General features: G+C 45.7%; 1 protein-coding gene across 1 annotated transcript in view; it reads right to left on the bottom strand.

Annotated features, from left to right (window-relative positions):
• Positions 1 to 18,905, bottom strand: part of COPE (COPI coat complex subunit epsilon) — a 224,787-nt gene that overhangs the window by 150,219 nt on the left and 55,663 nt on the right. Inside the window, exon 4 of the mRNA XM_069649168.1 lies at positions 4,008 to 4,160. Coding sequence (XP_069505269.1) covers positions 4,008 to 4,160 — 153 coding nt within the window. The remainder of the gene's footprint in view (positions 1 to 4,007; positions 4,161 to 18,905) is intronic.

The raw sequence follows: 18,905 nt of genomic DNA, 5'->3' as shown, positions 1-18,905 counted from the left end.
TCCACCGGGCAAGTTGTAGGTATTCTGGTCGTCGAGCGAGGAGCCGGGCACAGTTCGGCGACGACCGGCGTAGCCTGCGGTACCGTCGGGACACTAGTGTTAGGCAACTGCGTGTCCAAACGCTGTAACAGCTTCTGTAACGTGTTCAACACCTCTAGGGACAATAGAGACTGGGGATTCAGCAAGGAAGAGGCGGCTGGGATGGCACTTCCACTCGGGAGCTCCACCGAACTGATTGCACGTAACCCCAGATCAGTCGGCTGTACGATCGGACCACGGTCATCCTCCGCCGACGAGATGGAGAGGGCCGCTTCTGGTTGCAACAAGGCCTCAGGCAAGATCGGGTCGAAAACTTCCGGTAGCCAACCCACCAAAAGTGCCACAGTCGACGACATTTTCTTCATAACTGCTGTTTGACCCGCCGAAGTGATCGCAGGAAGAGCAGGCGCAGATGGGAAAGAAGACGTTGACGATCTGACCGTCGTCGACAAAGTTTTTGGCGCAGAGCCTTGTGGCGCACTCGCCGGTTTTGAACTCTTCTGGTGGGTCGACGACACTCGACGTAGAGCCATGGCCGTCTCCGAGGAGGATTTCAATTTTTTTCTCCTTTTTTGATGAAGAGGAAGGTGGTGACGTTTTCTTTGACGAAGAGTCCCTCGCAGGATGTTTATCAGAGGGGTGTTTTTCCGATGAACGTGGTTTCTTCGTCGGAGGCTCTGCCGACGCAGAGCGACGAGGGGGCACCAGAGATTTAGATCTCGAGGCAGTAGAGCCTACCTCCGATGCAGGGTATGCACCCGCCCCTTCATCGAGCCAAGTTACCAGGCGTCTGTTTTGGTCCTTCAGGGTCTTCTGGGAAAAGCCTTGACAGATCTCACACGTGTCGGCCGAATGATGAGGGTGAAGACAGTAACACAGTCCATATGCCCATCACCTTCATACACTTTAAGACCGTATGTAGCACACGGACGAAACAACGCCTTTCCAGACATTTGAGGGAAGTCGAAGAAGAAATACGCACAACCTAGCAAAAATAGTAGATACTCGAGGTAATCCCACTACTTTGGAAGACGGTTGTAATCTGAGGGAGCCGCGGGGGCGGGGCTACTTATACCTCTACATCCTAGTGGCGCAGGCGTACGCGTCCCAAAACAACGTAGATAGGACACAAAAGTGTCAACACACATTTTTCCTATGGGTCAGGTCTATATAATTTACTGAGGATTCCCAGCCTGACGACGGGGAATATTCTAAGCATGTGAATCCATATGAAAGCTCCAATGCTGGAGAACATACAGATATTCAAATGTTCTCTCTGAAGCTTCTATAACCTGCATAACCTCTAGACCTGGTATGTTTAAAATGTTGGGTTGGTGGGATAAGAGTTAAAGATTAAAAAAAAAAAAAAAAACTGTAATTTAGGTTTGTTCAATGTATTGCTGGCAGGGATTGCCCGTGCACCCTGCCTTATATGTATGATGTCAATAAAAACAAAGTTAAAAAAACAAATAACACGGTCACCATTTTGGGTCAATGGTGATCTTTCTGTGTACTACTGCGGCTCCGAGAACAGCATGGGAGTACAAATTGCCCAAAAGTAGGTAGGATAAAAACACTGCCACCAGCCATTCAAAAAGTAACAGGATCAGTGAGAAAGGGGATACAGTGTAAACCCTCAACACTCCACATAAGGTGTGGTGTGCTGATCACACAATATAAAATATAGGAATGATAGAAATATCCTCTTATGACAGAAAATAAAAAGGGAATCCCAAGGGGCTCCTCAGTCACGCTGCACAGAGAGTGTTGTGTCTAGCAAAAGTCAAAGACAGATGCCATAAAACTTGGAAGAAAGTATTACTCCAAGAAAAAGGTATACACAGAAATACCAAGTATCCCAAAAGACGGGAAAAGAATGAGTGTGGAAAAAGGTTCCCACTCACTCAAGTTAACAGACCAAAAATCCATAAGCAAATAGTGCTGGGGGACTCACATGTAGAGGGGATTGTGCATAAAAAAAGAAAATCTACCCTAACAAAAAAAATGGAGAACAAATCCTGCCGTCAGTCCTAGATAACCAGGAGAGTAATTCTATGGGACTGCAGTTGGCGGTTTCCAGAGGCTGTTGCTGAGCACATTGGTTCAGCGACCAACAAGGGCTGCAGTGGTGGCACTCCAGTGCAAATGGGACCCCTGGACCCTTGGGAAGAAGATTATTCAAGACTCCCAGATCAGAGCAGAAAGAAGAGAGTGCTGCAGTTGAAGGTTATGCAGGGTTTCCACTACGCCCTTAGGGATAGGATCTGGCCCTGGAGTATGGGGGTCAGCTTGGCAAGACCCCATCAAACAGCAGATAAAGAAAGATCGAAAGAAAACACACAGGAGGAGCTAGCCACAAATGGTGAACCAGGAAGGAGAGTTTGGCAGTGCAGCCACACGAGTGCAGGTAGCAGAGGACTCGCGAGTATCCCAGACGAGGAGACACATAAGGGGAGTGCTTGCTTGGGGTCCTGTGCTTTAAAATATTGGGTCTATTTGGCTCAGAGTCTTCAGGGTCTTTGCAGCGAAGGGGCCCCCCGCTTCAGGATCCAGCAAAGCAAGCCTGATCAGGAGCTTCAGGGACACTAGGCCTTCAAGCAGGTTTTGTGAACCATTGGATTAGGAGAAAGGAGTGTTGGAGATGGTTCCTTTCATCGACTTGAGATGCAGAGCTTCGTTATCAGATTGTTTGGGACGTCAAAGGGCGTTAGGGTAGAGCTTCAGTCCTTCCTTGATCAGTAAGCCTTACAGAGAGGAGGATAGGAGCTCCAGCTGTAGACAAGGTGAGTGGGGAGGGGGGGGGGGTCTGCTTTAAAGCGCCCTCGGGAATGAATGAGTGAGTGAACACTGCACCCGATCACAAAGCATAATTAAAAGGGGTCGGCGGCCAAAAGGAGACCATCCCTCCCACATAGCCAGGCATCCTGGAAAGGTCACTCATACAAAGGAATGATCCCAAATTGGCCAAGCCAACAATCTACATATGCCAAGTAGAACTTGTTTCAGGCTGGCAACCAACACCAGTCCTGGAACAGACGGACGCCAACTATAGCCGTGGCCAAAAAAGCCCACCTCCCCAATCACACACTCTGAGGGACAAGGGATAGTCATGTGACGGCTCAGGTTTTCAAGGGAACAACAAATTCCCTTTTGACAAATGGAGTTGGGGTTTCAAAGGACCACAGCCAGGTAAACTGAAGACCGCCCAGTGGAACTATTTCCCACAGACTAAATCTCAACCACCACTGTAGCCAAATAACTAACAGAGGGAGGCTATTCAATCTGAGAGACTATGGGGTACATTTTTGATCCCCGCCACCCACCTCCCCCCGTCTTAGGAGTCAAATGGAATCTTGAGTACAAAAACACCGAACCACAATTTCCTTCTGGCTTGAGATTCAGCCGGCCTGGGATAATAGCAAGTCACAAGCCCAGAGAAGCCTGCAAACAGTACATGGGCTACCACATACGGTAAAATTGGACTTTCTGCCTAACAAAGTCTTATTAACAGACTTTGTCCAGGATGGATGAAAAGGACCACACAAAAAACAAAAATTGTCATGGAGGGGAGAGAACAGTTCTACAAGGCGCAAAGGAAACATTGAGAGTTTATCACATGAGCAAGATTGGAAAACAGATGAATGTGTGACTGCAAAGTAAGATTTATAGAAGTAATTCAAGCGAAAAGGAATGTGAAAACAGAACACAGGTCTTGTATCGAAGAACCATGAACACAGTTTTTTTTACATCATCAGATGGACATGTACAATAGTAGATATATTGCGTTGGTAAATACTGCTGCAAAGTGGTCCATTGGAAGGAAAGGCGGTAAACATAAATTTACAGAATGGCTTTTTGGGCTAGGAAGGAATGTAATAATGCTTGAAATATATACAAGGGTGGAATAAACTGAGTGCCAATAATCCTAGAACATGCATCTAGTTGAAGGGAGTCATCTTAGCACTTACCACTCCAGACTTTCTCCCTGGTGCAGTGATCGCAAGGTTGCATCTGTGTTATTGTCATGGAAATAGATTGAAGCAGCCATCAACAGGAAAGTAGTGTTTGCCACATCAACACTCTTTGCCATCTTCTTATCAAGATCAGCAAGAATAGCATCTCTGCAAAAAAGAATGAGAAAGTGAGCCACTGTCTAGCACATCTACTACCCACTCCAATCAGAAAAGAAAAGGAGAATGATGGTTACAGGGAAAAAAGGCACCAATACAGAGTGGATGTTCTATTCCCCAGCACGTAGTGATCATCAATGAGAACCACAGTGTAAGTGAGCCATGGTTCAGATGTATCACTGTCCCCACCACCTGCAGGGCAATGAAACAAACATTCAGGGTCAAAGAGAGCCACACCACTATCCTCAGCAACTCTTGGCCATCTTGCATGAATGAGCCTGGCGAGAGTGACTCTCCTCCACCCCCCCCTCATCCCTCCCCCGCCCTGAGCATGTGTACTATCTGCTGCGAGGTCGTAGCAGACATGGTTTCCCTCTCTGGCCATGCATGCTTCTCCAGCCCGTCGTCCTCACCTTTCCACAGCTGAAGTGCCCCCCTATAGGTAGAAGGGCCTCGCACCCTATGTTGTGGGACTTGGATCTTTCTTGCTTGGCATGGGCCCACCCGTTAGGCACCTCTTGTATGGATTCAATTCTATGCTGGCACCGAGGATAAACCGCATTTTGTTTGATTTGTCAATTTAAGGGCAGTCTTCATATTTCGTTAGGTTGACCTGGAACGTTATAACAGCATTTTATTTACCAAATTTGTCAGTAAACTGTAGATCTGGGGCTCATTAATTTCATCTTAAACAGAGCTTTCTGGTGAAGTTTGGCAGTGATCTGCAACTACTAAGGAGATGGAGATAAGGTGAATGAGAGATAGTGTTGCGAGATGGCTCATTCCAGGCCTCTGACCGGCGAGGACCCTTCCCTTAACTTTGAATCACTGGAGCATTCGTGGGTGTGTGTATGATCTATACAGCTCGCTGCAGCGCTACTTCTGCTATTATTGGCAGTGGCACTTCATAATGGGAGGTGTCTGTAGAGGCCAGTGTTGGCATTCTTATGCTGGTCATGTCTGTTTATGACTGGATAGGCTGCAGTATATCAGGTTTGGCTAGGTACGACCATGCTATGCCATGGCACAGACTCAGCGCTCACAAATTGTAGCAGATTTGCTGATATTACAACTTTAGAACCACTTAAAAAATAATAAAGCAAGGCTAGACATGTACTTTGAGCTAGTCGCCGACAGTTATCCACATGCCGTATCGCAACATTACCAAAGGACAGGCTACTATATTCCACAGATGCTATCTGCTTGAGGTTCTTGTTGCCCAATAATTACAAATAAAAATGCAATGAAATATCAATGCACATTGCAACTATGTATGTGCCAGACATGTATAATTGCATATCATCTAAATGTGCATACATCTAGAATTCAACAGTGTCTTAACTCAATGTCACTACTTTTGCAACACATAAGCAACAAGTGTTAACTTATCACACACCCCCCCCCACCTTTTTCTGGCCCCCAGCTAGAACTGTCCATTTAACTACCCTTGCGTTATAAACCACGGCTAGCTACCACATCTCAATAACTTGACAATCACATGAGAAGCTAGTCACAAACGCTGTGTAAATACCAGGGGTGTGCTATACAAATCCAGATTAACAAAAAATATCACGAAAGCAAAAACAGAAGGTTTCCATTATATAGGTAGATGATATAGTGGTTCAGGGTCTAAACCCCAAAAACCTAAGAGAAGTGCCCTTCTGTATGTTGGCCTGTAGGGTACAGTGTAGACTTACAACAATCAGCAAGGCACAGTACAGAGAAAGTTTTGGAGCACAAGCATTGAGGCAATAAGCCCAAACATCAAAAGCAAATTGTGTAAAAGTGTAAATATTATGGCACAAATCAGCCGACCCCAACATTACTCTACAAAGGTGGCCGGTCTCATCCATCATTTCCCTTTTGTAGTGTAAATGTCTGTTAACAGGTCAGTAGTGCCTTCCTGGCTCCAGAGGACCTGTTGTGGGGGTCACTTACACAGTGAGAATATGATAATTCAGTCAGCCCCTCCTTATCCCTGGACAACCCTCTAACTTGTCTTGGTTTCATTATGTAGGTGCTGCCTCAAGTGAGGGGTCAGAAATGAGAGGTGGGCACATAGTGGTAGTGTTTTTAACATCAGACATCTGCATTAAAAGAAAAGGACCCATCTGTACCTATCCTACAGAGTTTCCCTACTTAGGAAACTAAAACTAAAGATTTGCCTGTCTTGTCGTCAATATCATAAACACTGTCCTTGTGTCCAAAGTATTATTCCGACACTCACACTAGATAAAAACAACTAAGAGGATGAGGAAAATGTCTCTGAAGTAAGTTTACTGAGAAGTGTTCAAAAAGCGAATAGATGACTTCAACAAGACAATCCTTAGATTTAAATGGGGGGGGGGAGTTCCCTTCCCCTAGGTGTCTGTTTGAATGGGAAAAGTGTTCCCTTCAAATAAGTGACTCTTTCCCATAACCACTTCTCATGGATGTCAAAATTGTCTCTTTCAAACAACTGTTTAAGGACGGCAAAACTATTTTCCAAATATTCATTTTCTAAGAATAACACAAATTTCTCTTTTAAATCAATAACTTATTTTAGAAAGGCTTCTGGTATACTCTGCCAGGAACCCTTTAGGTCTTTGGGCCTGGATCACCTGGTATTCTCCCCTGCCAGGAATCCCTTTCTGGGGTCTATAGACCCCCCCCCCCCCCCCCGGTGTACTCTCCTGCCAGTATCTTATACCCAATTACTTCTTGCCTGGTGCACCTTTTCACCCAGACTTCTCTTTAATGCTCCCAATGTCTTAGTATATCACAGTTGCATTCCTTCACTGTATACACTTACACGGATTAAGGCATTACTTGTCCCAACTTTCTCTACACCAACATCTCATATGTGGAGATTTGTTCAAGTTTTTTCTCTCTTCCTTCATTAATATTCACTTCCTTCATTAATATTCATTGTCTTATGGCAACACTTACTCCAACCTTCCCCGTATTGACATTTCACATAGTACGACTTGGGCACACTGCAACAGGTCTTTGTTCTCTGGTTATTCGAAAAACAAAATTATGTTTTTAAAGCTACTGGTCGGGAGGCCCCCACCCCCTTCTCTGGGAAGACTCCCCTGGTGCCTGGCACTGCCTTTGACCAGTATCGCGTTGCTGCTGCAAAGTATTCACCCATGGGTGGCGTCTTCCGGGACCACCTTTCAGCTCTTCCGTTGTTCTGCGCCCATCTGCCAGTAAGGCTGCTGCTTCAATACTCGACCGCATAAGTAGCTTGCTCGCGACTGCGGGTTTACTAGTGGTCCGCTGTCACTGCCTGCGGCTTCCCCGGTTGACCAGCACCTCTCCAGCGAGCATTGCCTGCACAGAGCAATTTGAGAACACCTTGTTTTGCCGTTCCCTGCAGCACAATCCGTTCTCGCTTCTCCATTATGGCTTTGCTCCCTTCTGCCTTTTCAATCGGCTTCTGTCTCGTCGGTGAACAAGGAAAACCTTTCTAAATGGCCCATCTAGTTGAGCCTCTTCTTAACAATTAGCCTATGTATTCAGTGTAGTGGTTAATGTGCTCCACATTTACACCTTTGTCCTCTTTACGTCCAAGTATTATAGGCTTTATGGGAGTCCATAAAACCTATAGGATTTTTTTAGATTATTTTTTTGTCAGCACAAAACCAGAGACTGGGGTTGTTGTATAAGCGTTATGTAAATATGAGGTATTCCTCTCAGTACGACAGTATGCCATCATGATCCTAGTTGTCATAGGGTTTTCTTTATGGGAGGGGAAAAAGAATACTGGGCTTCTCCTAATGGAGTCATCACCTCCTCCCAATACCTGTCCCCTTCCACACGATCCTCCCTCATACTACCACCCCAAGGGTCAGGCTCTGGTAGCGACTGTTGTCCCATGGCCATGTGGGAGGAGACCCATCACAAGGGAATCAGTGATGACTCCGCTGGATTCATCACACACAGCACCAGGTTAGTGATGGCGGGTGAAGGTGAGTGGTGAAATTACATTTTGAGGTGTGGACTGTGTTGAGGGCTTGTGGGAGGACCCCTGGGGGCAGTCCTCTGGGAGAAACAACCAGGGATTCTGGCTCCTCATCTGACAAATGCCTCAAACGTGGTTCACAGCCCTGACGGGCAAAAGTCCAAGCTAACCACTGTGCGAGGCACCCGAGAAAGTTACTATCTTGGTTGGCAGGCAGAGAGCCACCCCAAACTGCTCTCTAAGGAAAGTGAAATGGGTGCAAGGGTTCCTCATACTTCAAGCATCCCTTTCTTAACTCCCATAACCCTTGGTATGTAGTGTATGCAGTATGGAATATGGTATCTGGACTGCCCCATACCCGGATCTGCCAATTCACAAATATTTGTTGGAAAAGGGACACAATATATGAGAGAGAAAGAGCAAGATTGATTGGTTTTGCAAGTGGCCAGTGGTAGAAGAGAAGGGTCAGGTTGCTTTGCCTTATATGGTCTATCCTGTCTTCTCCAAACTAACCCACTCTCCTCCATGATCTCCTACCACCTTACACTACACACTGTGGTAGGTCAGAAGGAGGAGGCAGTCCAATGGATGTAATATTCAACACGTTCCATAACATAATGGTTTCCCTTACCTTACACAACTAAACTGGGGTTCTAGTCGTGAATAGTGAAGCCCGTAACCAAACGTTTGTCCTCCGCCCCAAAACTAACCTAGCCTGACCCTAACACTTGTATTAAATGATAGAAAAACACAGGAACATGACTCCCTTCTCCTGGGTTGATTTTTCAGCACAGCTCTAACAGTTCTCCTTAATGGAAAAGCCATTGGCATAGCACAACATTTGCCCCCCCCCCCTGCGAGCCATACTGAGGACCCCCCGCCATACCCTCCGCCCTTAAAACAAACGGCCCGTCACAACCATGTGTGTGCATTGTCCTCGATGAATATGCCACAGCAGGGGCATGCACTACTTCAAGTGAAAAGTAATTTTTTTTTTTTCTTTCTTTTTTTTAAGTCAAAGCTTAAATGTTTCACCTAGCGTAGAAAGAAGGGGGGCAGTGCTTGGTTCCCAAATATAGCAGCCACCAGTAGTGGCTGGTGAGTTATTTTATTGGAGGGTGTCAATATTTGCCACAAGTATGCGATTGAGACCAACCGTAGCTAGGGAGCTCAAAATAACGAAAATGGGGTTCTTCCCTCTGCCCGAGATATATATATATTTTTTTAATAATGGGTTAAAATGGTGTATTACACAGCACACCTCCTGTGAAAATTTGGGTAAAAGGCCAGACAGTTTGAATCGGTTTTGTAGGGTAATGCGAGACACCTGAAGGTGTCTCACTTACTAGTCCCCGGGGAGACGTCATCCAGGTGGCCAGGACACGCCCATCACTATTGGATCCAGTTCCTGGGGGTGGACCACAGGGGGAGGATCATCTGGATGGGGTTTTTTTGGTGGGTTTTAGGGAAGTGGGACACTGACGGGTGAGTTGCGGTATCCCCCTTTTCATAACACCTTTCCCCCATCCTACCCCATAGGATACTCAGACACTCTTCAACCCCCACCCCCTTTTCCGGAACGACCACGTTTGCACACCACGAAAGACAACAGATGAACACCAGAGACGTTTGCCCGGCCCTTGTGTGGTGGAACATGTCAGGTAAAGTCAGGCAACTGACCAGAATCGCACACACGCCTGACAACCCTTTCCCTTCCACAAAGGGATAAAAGGTGGAGCAGGCGAGCACAATATGAGTAAGGCAGACCGCACGACAAGAGAGCTAACTCAGCACGGCAGTTCAAGAGGAGGAGAAAGACGGCGCAAATCGAGAGGGTGACAAGGAGAGAAGCAACCTTCCCCTTTCCAAGTCAGGCTCGTGAAACCTCCACAGAAGGAATCATAAGACTGCGAACAATAGCCAGCGTGTGTTACAGTAGATGTCAACGGTACACAGGGCCCTCCACCGCTGATAACTAAGCCGGGGTTAGAAGCTTGCCTCTGTGGTCCCAGCCTGGACTACAGAGACAAGTAAGGCCAAGCCATTCATCACAGCAGGTAAGTCGAGGAGAGAGCCGATAAGAAACTGAACTGCGAGTAGTCTGGAAAACCCACGTGGGTGCTCAATCAGGAAACTCTGGGCAATTACCCTATTGTTGAAACTACCAATACCAGAAGGCCTTGAGAAAAGGTAAAAGGGGTGAAAGGGGTCATACAGGGGGCTAGCAAAATCCTCTGTACAGTCGAAAGCGTTCGAACGACAGATGATTGTGAAGCTAAGGAAAGTGATTCCTGCATCGTAAGAACTGTTCAAGAAACTGTATGATTGACAAAGTTGGCAAAAGTAAACCCGACGGAGGGATGCAGATAGAGAGGGTGGCGAAGCCAAAAGTCCCAATGAATAGTGTGTTGACAAGACTGAACCAAATAGGGGGAACCAGGCATGAAGAAATATCACCTCAACCTCAATCAGGAAGGAACTTTTGGTTATCATTTTGAACCCATCAGACCCACGGAAGAAATCAACACTACCGAAGGTGCCGATATTGCAAATTACTTTTTGGCAGATCTGAGCCCAGAAGAGGGGGATCCAGGGGTGAAAAGGCATCACCCAACGTACAAGCAGAACAGAACTTTTGTTTATTATTTTGGAATACATCAGGTGCTTGTAGGCAAGAGACTTTTTGTAGAACGAGACAACCACCGAAGGCCCAGATAGCTGAGGGGGAACCGTTGGCTCGTGCTGGTAAACCTCGAGCGTGTGCTGTGCCCAGTCCCATGCTCAAAATGTGGGCAAGGGAGACCCTGACTAACATACCCTAACTATCATTTGTGAAAACTTCTTTATATGAACCTCATCCCACACTCTGTTTGTATTTAGTGTAAGGAATGGCAATAGGATTTTCTTAGTATAGGCCCTTTTATTTTGACAAGATGCCACTACGACTGCCTTATTATTAGATGGTAGTAGCTTGCTCCCATCTTTGATTTAAGTTTAGATTAGGCATTTTAGCAAGCTGCATATACAGTTTAATAAACACCCTTGAACTATGATCATTTGTGCCAGTCTTTACTGTTGCCACCATGAGTTCCTTGCAGGAACCCATGAAAAAAGTACAATAGATGCAAGTTACTAAGTGCACAGGCACATTTCCCGATGTCTTGTCATGCCGGTCCTTGCAATATATGCCAGTAAAAAAAACATTTCCATGCTGGCTCCTCCAACATATGCTAGTATTCTCATAAGAACATACTCATGTTGGCTTTGAGATTTTATTTTTATAGAATCATTACTGGCAATATGCACAAAGCTGGCTCTGACAATATATTCCAGTACTCCTGTGTAAGTAAATACTACCATTGGTTTGGCCATTAAGTGAAATGTCACAATAAGAAAGCATGTCCAAACTGGTTTCAATGTAAGCCAGTCGAGACCACTTATCATGCTTGCTTCATCATAGATGTTCAGTTTTAAGAAATATACAGGCCACTATACGAAAACAGTCTAGCGAGGTAATATTAATCATGCTTGCTTTAACAAAGATGCAGAGTAATAAATGTCATGCCACATGAGGCATGGCTAGACTGGACGCAGTAAAATGCCAGTCTAGCCAGGTAATGACACATGTAAGAAAATACCAGGAAAACATGCATAGTCAATAAAGGATTTGTCAAACATTCTCTAGTGATCCCCAATCTCCCAGGGCCACACACATCCCCTTTCACCCACCCATACATCTCTTCTCACATTAATTCACACTATTCACCACAAAGGCATGCACCCACCCAGAAAATTCACACACAATATCCCATTCATACCCATAAACCCACCAGTCGCTCACCCATATACCGACACACACACTTCCACTGCATTCTCCACACAGGCACAAACCCATCCAGAACATTCAAACACACCACCATCACATTCACCCACCAGTCACTCACTCATTATCATATTTATTTTTTATTCATTTTATTCCTATAAAGCGCCACATGCCCGTGGGCCTCAGAGCGCACAAAAAACAAAATAAGACGAAACAACAAAGCATAATAAAGTCATACCAGCTAGTCAGTAGAATGGAAAGAAACATTAATCTGGACTAAGGTTGAAGAGATCAGTTTTAATCGCTTTTTTGAATGAAGTTAGATTGCTATAAAGACGCATGGGGGTGGGAAGAGAATTCCAGAGAAGAGGTGCATGAACTTCAAAGCTGGTTCCGTCAAAGCGGGCCAATTTGAATCTTGGTTGGACAAAATGTGGGTGCCAAAGAGCGAAGGCTTCTGGTATGGACGTTGAGCTTGGCACGATCAGACAGATAAGCCGGGCATGAAAGAGAAAGGCATTTAAAGGCCAGTGTCAGGATTTGGTATTTAATCCTTTGATTAATGGGTAGCCAATGTAGAGCTTTCCTTGACAGAGACATGTGCGCAACGATAGACCCAAGGTCGCTCGTACCGCATTATTTTGGGTGTCTTGCAGAGCTCGAATGTTAGGAGCAGTAGTACCTGCCAGAAAGCTGTTACAATAGTCGGAGGTGATGAAGCAGTAGACAGCAAGGCACAATTTTCAGTAGTGATGAAGGGGCAAATATAGTGTATACGTTTGGTAATGAGACGCATGTGGAGCGGATGTAAGACACGAGGCTTCATAGATAGTTCTTCATCCAGAACTACTCCCAAGGTTTTGACCTTCTTGGAGACGAGAATAGTATGGCCCGCAATTTGAAAGGTAGAGTACTCAAGCGTTGGCTTGATCAAACCTGCTTTGGTAGCAACAATCATAAGTTCAGTCTTTTTACAGTTGAGCGCTAGTGATTTACAGGCTATCCAGTCCTGCAAGGCCTTGTAGATGGTATTAAGGGAACAAAGATCTTGTTTGTAGTGCCTGCTGAGCTGAAGAACAACCTGGATGCTGTCAGCGTAGGTGGTATAGCAGACACCCAGGGTGTCCAACAGGTCGAGCAGAGGTCGAAAATATATATATATTAAACAAGAGCGGGGACAACAGGAGCCCTGGGGGACACCACATGTTTGAAGGACAGGAGAGGTATGATCGTTCCCAGCACAGACCTGTACAGTCCGAGGTCCCAAAAAGGAAGCTACACATTTAGTTGCTAGAGTGGAGCAATTGGCGGCCTCTCCGAGCCTAGTGACTAGCAGTGCGTGATCTACTAGATGGAAGGCCGCAGAGGTCCAGGAGCATCAGCAGGGCGGAATGACTTATCCGCCATGCCAGCCAAGGTGGACTTGGGGTCAAGCATGGCGGTTTCTGTCCTGTGCTCTGTAGCCGGACTGTCGTAGGCCTAAGATGTTGTGTTCCTCAATATGCTTTTGAATTTGAAGATATGCTAATTGATCTATGATTTGGAGGATAAATGGCATATTAGTTATGGGCCTGTAGTTGTCCATAATCTATGGATCTAAACTGGCTTTTATCAGCAAGGGTGTGACCCAAGCGACCTTAAGAGAATATGGAACACCCCCTCATCGAGTGAGAAGTTGATAACGTTTTGTGAGCCAAGGCACCAATAATTCGAGAGTCCTTAAAGATGTCGATAGGACAGTCGTCTCCGGGACAAGGGGTGGATTTTAGGTCTTGAATGCAAAAGGAAAGAATTGTGGGATGTTATTGGACTTGTCTGCAGATTTATTAGGAGGGTTTTCCAAAAAAGCAGATTCATTAGGGGAGTTATAAATATTCCTAATGCTTTCTTTATGAGATGTTTTTTTGACAAGAAGCCAGTGTGGCTCTCTTGACATCAGGCAGCGTTTTTGACAAGGTCGCTGTTAGTAGAAGGAGAGTCCGGGAATTTAGCCAGAATTTTAAAGAGTTCTCCTACATTCGACAGGGCATTTATAATTCTTTCACTATAGTAGGTGGTTTTTGCTGAGATGATCAGGGCTTTGAATTTATGAACTGATTGCTTATATGACATAAGGCTTAATTAATTAGGGTTTTACCCGCCAGGCTCTTTCTAATGCTCTTTTGGCATGCCTGGCAGCAATGTCGTCTTCGGAAAACCAAGTATTCGGATGCATTTCAGGTTTAGTTTCATTTTCAGTGGAGCAAGAAGGGCAATAGCTTTGTTAATGGAGGTGGATAAATGTGCTACGAGAGAGGACGAGTCCTACATCTTCTCTTACATGAACTCTCACTGCATTCGCTACACAGGCCCCCAGCCACCCACAAACACTATCACCTTTCTTCTCATTTACCCACTGCTCACTATCCCATAGCACATACATACATCTGACACGCACTTCACACATGCATAATACACATCACATTAAAACAAAAAAAGCCTTCTTACCTTTTTTTCAGCTTCAGTCCGTCACTCCAGGCCACCCTTGGATCCTCTGTGCTGCTCACAGACAGGAACTAGGAAGCTGGTTCCTGAATATGAGCCGCAAGGAAGCTGGAGAAGAGGCTCAAGGTGAACATGGCATGCGGCACATGTCACGGTCAGTTCCAACCCCTAATGCGTGCCTGCTTCTCGTCCGGCAAGCCCTGGCACAGCCTTCACCCTGATGGGCGAGGACGGGGCTCCCTCTTCCCCAAGACATGGTGTGGTGCGTCCGATACGCCAGTGAGGAAAGCTTCAGGTAGTCCCTTGCTACTTCTTGCAGCAAGTCTTCTAGTACTTGAAAGGGGCTCCTCTCGGCCCTTGTATTTGGGTTCCTTTACTGCCTCCAGGTTTTCTCTGAATAATTCTCTTCTTTCCATAGTCTTCTGCTCACTAAACCATATAGGTTGAGTCCTTCTCAAACTTTCTCCCTTATTCGTCTTAGTAGACATCTCGCTCTTAAAAAGTTTTCCCTTACTTGGACAAGTATGATTATCCCTGCTGTAATTCTCACTCTTCTTAGAGGTTTTCCACTCACTGGGGCGAGTAGGATTACTCGCTGTTCGGTTTCACAACAGGTATTACTGGTTCCCTTTTGTTCTCACACCCGTTTTCCCAGGTCTCCCACTCTCCCCTTTACCTGGACAGTAAAGGAGCTGCATCAACGGTTTAGCATTTTTTTCCTTCGGTTTCACTGTTCTTTGGGATGGCTTTTCCACGTTCTTCCGATTTCTCTGGAGACACGCTCCAGTCTCTGAATGTGCTATCGGCTCAGTCAGGGTTCCACTTTCTCCCTCCCTGTTGGACACCATCTCTCATACTGGTTTCCCTCCTGGGATTTGCTTCAGTCTGGCAGATCTGTCGTGGTCTGTAGTCAGCAGGCTTTATACACCAGACAACCGGTTGGGGCCATTAGCCCTGGTCGAAAGTCCCACCTGGGACCATCAGCCTTTGGACACTCCGTCCGTCGGCTGCATCCCCCGCAGTGCTCCTCGGGCACTGCTTGCCTCGTTCGGTTTGCCTCTGTGCAAATCGGTGTTCTCCAAGAGTCACTGGCTTCCCTCAATCAGGCAGTTTGGGTTTCTCTGCCTGGTTCACCTGGACCTCCCACTACTGGGGCTTCCCCAGCCTCTCACCAAAGTCTTGCCTTTGTGTTGGACTTGTATTCTTTACAACTTTGTATGGTTTATTCATCTCAGCGGTTGACACAGTCGTCCTTCATAACTCCTGCATTCCTCTTCTTCAAAGTACCATACTGATTTCTGTCTTGAGTAATTACATTACAATAGCATATGTAGGAGATGTCTTGGTGTCCGTCACTTGATAGAACTCTATTGGGTGATTGAGGCTAATACAAAGAGTTCCTTATTGGAAAGGGAGTCCTTATCCCCCCAAGAGGGGAGTCCTTATCCCCCAAGAGGGGAGTCTCTCCCTGTGAGGTCCCGCTTACTGCCTCCCCTAGAGGGAAATGTTGAGTAGCAGGCTCACCTCCTTAGCCTCGGAGGAAGAGGCTTCCCCCATTGGGGAAAGTAACTGAATCCCTAGATTTGTCAATACATATGTCCCACAAACGGGCCCCACAGGTCTAGCCACTATCGCAGCAACACTAATTGAACTAGGACCACGCACCCCTCTTTAGCCGCATCACACAAATCCCCCAAACATCAGTGGTTAACCAGACCCAATGCGCTGGCCGGGAGGATAGCTCAGGGGCAACGCTTTGACAACACAGAGTAAAACAGGTTTGAACCCCGGACCAGCATTAAAAAGACTGGTCTCCATTAGTTAGCGCGTCACAAAAAAATGAATGCATTAAATCACTGTATTTCATCAGCTCTTGGGCTCTGCCTATCAAATAGTATATTCCCATAGTATTACCACCACATCCATAAAAAGTGATCTGCATACAGGACTTGAGTACTTATGACCTGCACCCATCAAAACAATAGGTTTCATATTTGCCTCTCTTGCTAACCCACAAACCCCTGGTTTCTTACAGGCCCAGGAGAAGTGAAGCCAACAAAACTGACAGAAGGGTGCTATACTAGATCACTTTATATTTAATTTCATTACATGGGACGTATCGCATGACTTCAGCAAGAAAGTGAACCAAAGCAAAGGGTGTTGAATGTCCAAACCAGCCACCACAGAAAGAAAATTAGATCCACATCTAGTGGACACGATATGGCTGGGGCATGTCAACAAACCAGATCTATTACAACTGGTGAGTTTTTCGATTATCCTGCGGCAGGTTGCAGGATGCCAACACCTTTCATATCGTTCCTAAATTCAAAATTCCAAATAAAAACAAATACTGGAAGCACATGGCATCACTCCAAAATAGCTACCAGTCTTTTTAAAGCACTCTCCCTCATTCCTGGATCACAAAACCTCACTGGCAATAGAAGCCTTGCCACAGAACAGGTGACTGGTGCAGCCAACCATACAGATGCTAGCTGGTGGGCGGGGGCAAATACTTCTGGGTGAAGAGAATGTTGAGAGGCAGATGAATGAGTCATCCATAGCATCGGCTCCTCCCCTGCCTCAATACCATAGGAATAAGAAAAGCACATCATTTGTAGAGTCTGCCGCCGTATCACAAGTATGAAACAGGGTACTCACCAAGACAACCCTACCGGACTTAACCCAGAACAGCCAAAGAAGAAACGAGTCTGCAAGCGCTAGTAGACATAGGTTTGCTGTAACCAAAGACGAAAGCGAGTGAAATCACTGCCGAAACTGACAGACGCACTAGACACAAAGAAGACATGCATTCACCATGAAGTTACATGTACGCCAGGTCAAACTGCATTTAGACACGAAGAATGTTCTTGCAGCCAAAAGACACTAAAAAACCATATACTCAATACGTATACACTAAAACGCAAGAGGCATCATATAATGCTTGCTTGACACAACAGTAACGAGTAGCCATTTTGGACAAAATGGATTACACAGCCAAATTCAAATAAATGGGAAGCATTGAGGCAGCCTCGAAGCTGCAAAAAGAATAGACTTGCTGGATCTGCTAAGAACACAGATCCGAGCAGACAAGAAGGTACTTGCGCAACTCCTGCCAAGGTCACCGTGGAAAAGGGAGGCTTTGACTAGCAGCTATGAGAACAGAAGAGAACGATCCCCAAAAGCAAGGAACATTTCTCTTAAGATTAAGTAATGAAACAAACAGCCCTTGATGACCAGGTGCTCGTTAAATAAGGCTTAATATAGGAAGAAGAATAGCTCAAACAAGTCTAGTGGAAGGCAAGGGGTAAAAACAACTGCATTAATAGGAGTTAAAATCCTAGTAAAAGGCGAACAGGATAACAAAACGTGGTCTCCTCACATGCGACTCATAGTTGGACAACAGTGCCTATTCGTTAACCCCAGACACAGAAAGACTGAGACCTTCACTCCCCTCAAATTCTCAGAACAAGGATACAAGACAAAGCCAAGTTCAAAGTTAGAAGTCCTGGCTCGTAGCCTAGGGATCAGAGATTGTATGTTATAATTGGGAAAAGTAGCACCTCAATGTCGCTCATCCTGCCAATATTGTTCCTCATGTGCCAATGACCTGCAAAGTAATCAAGGTTGATGAAGCCAATGCCAACCAATTCCTGTCTTCAATTAACGCGGTACTATAATTGTTGCAATAACCAATCCAGAATTATAGAAACTACATGTACTCCCTGCTATCAATTTAGAGGTGGTCTCATGTGGAGCAATCAGATATAGTGTGACCAATGAAAAGACTAACCTTTATGTAATGTATACCTAGATGTTTCCCCTAACCAATCACACATTCCCGTAGGTTTTTAATGTAATGGGGCGCATTTATGCTTTTAAGCTGTTGTCGGACTCGAGACAGACGAGAGCTTGAAGATTTGATGTTCATTGCGGTCACTGTTTTATATTAATTGTTAAAGCAGCCTATGCCATTTCCTTGACTCATTCGTGTTTGGCCACAGGATTTTGCGTCCCATCTAGTATTTATTTAATTTATTTCTAAAGCGCTGGAACAGAGCCCATAGGCATAGAAGCGCTGAGACAAGGACAAACGCACAAGGAACATAAAGAGTCAGACAGCTGTACCGTACATTGAGAAGGGGAGGTCAAGACAGCAGTTATTCAAAAACAAGGTCTTCAAACTGTGTTTGAAGGTCACTAATGAGGGGCATGATCTAAGGTCTGGTGGGCAAAACATCCCAAATGCACGGGGCTGCCATGGGGAAACACCCCTCTGACACAAGAGACAATTTGGCCTTTGGAGTCTGTAGGAGGAAAGAGTTGTTTGATCTCGGTGTTCGCCTGATGGGGAGCCAGGAAAGCCGATTTGAAAGATAGGATGGGCTTTTCCCATAAAGGCAGGCATGAGTGATAGAAAACTGATTACGTTTCGGACCTTGTCTAATTGGTAGCCAGCATAGGGATCTCCCTGCTGCCGAAACAT

The sequence above is a fragment of the Ambystoma mexicanum genome, chromosome 1p (assembly GCF_040938575.1).
Source record: "Ambystoma mexicanum isolate Mex_15411 chromosome 1p, UKY_AmexF1_1, whole genome shotgun sequence".
In the NCBI taxonomy this organism is placed as follows: Eukaryota; Metazoa; Chordata; class Amphibia; order Caudata; family Ambystomatidae; genus Ambystoma; species Ambystoma mexicanum.
The sequence above is the reverse complement of the archived record's forward strand: the minus strand, read 5'-3'. Positions and strand labels throughout refer to the sequence as shown.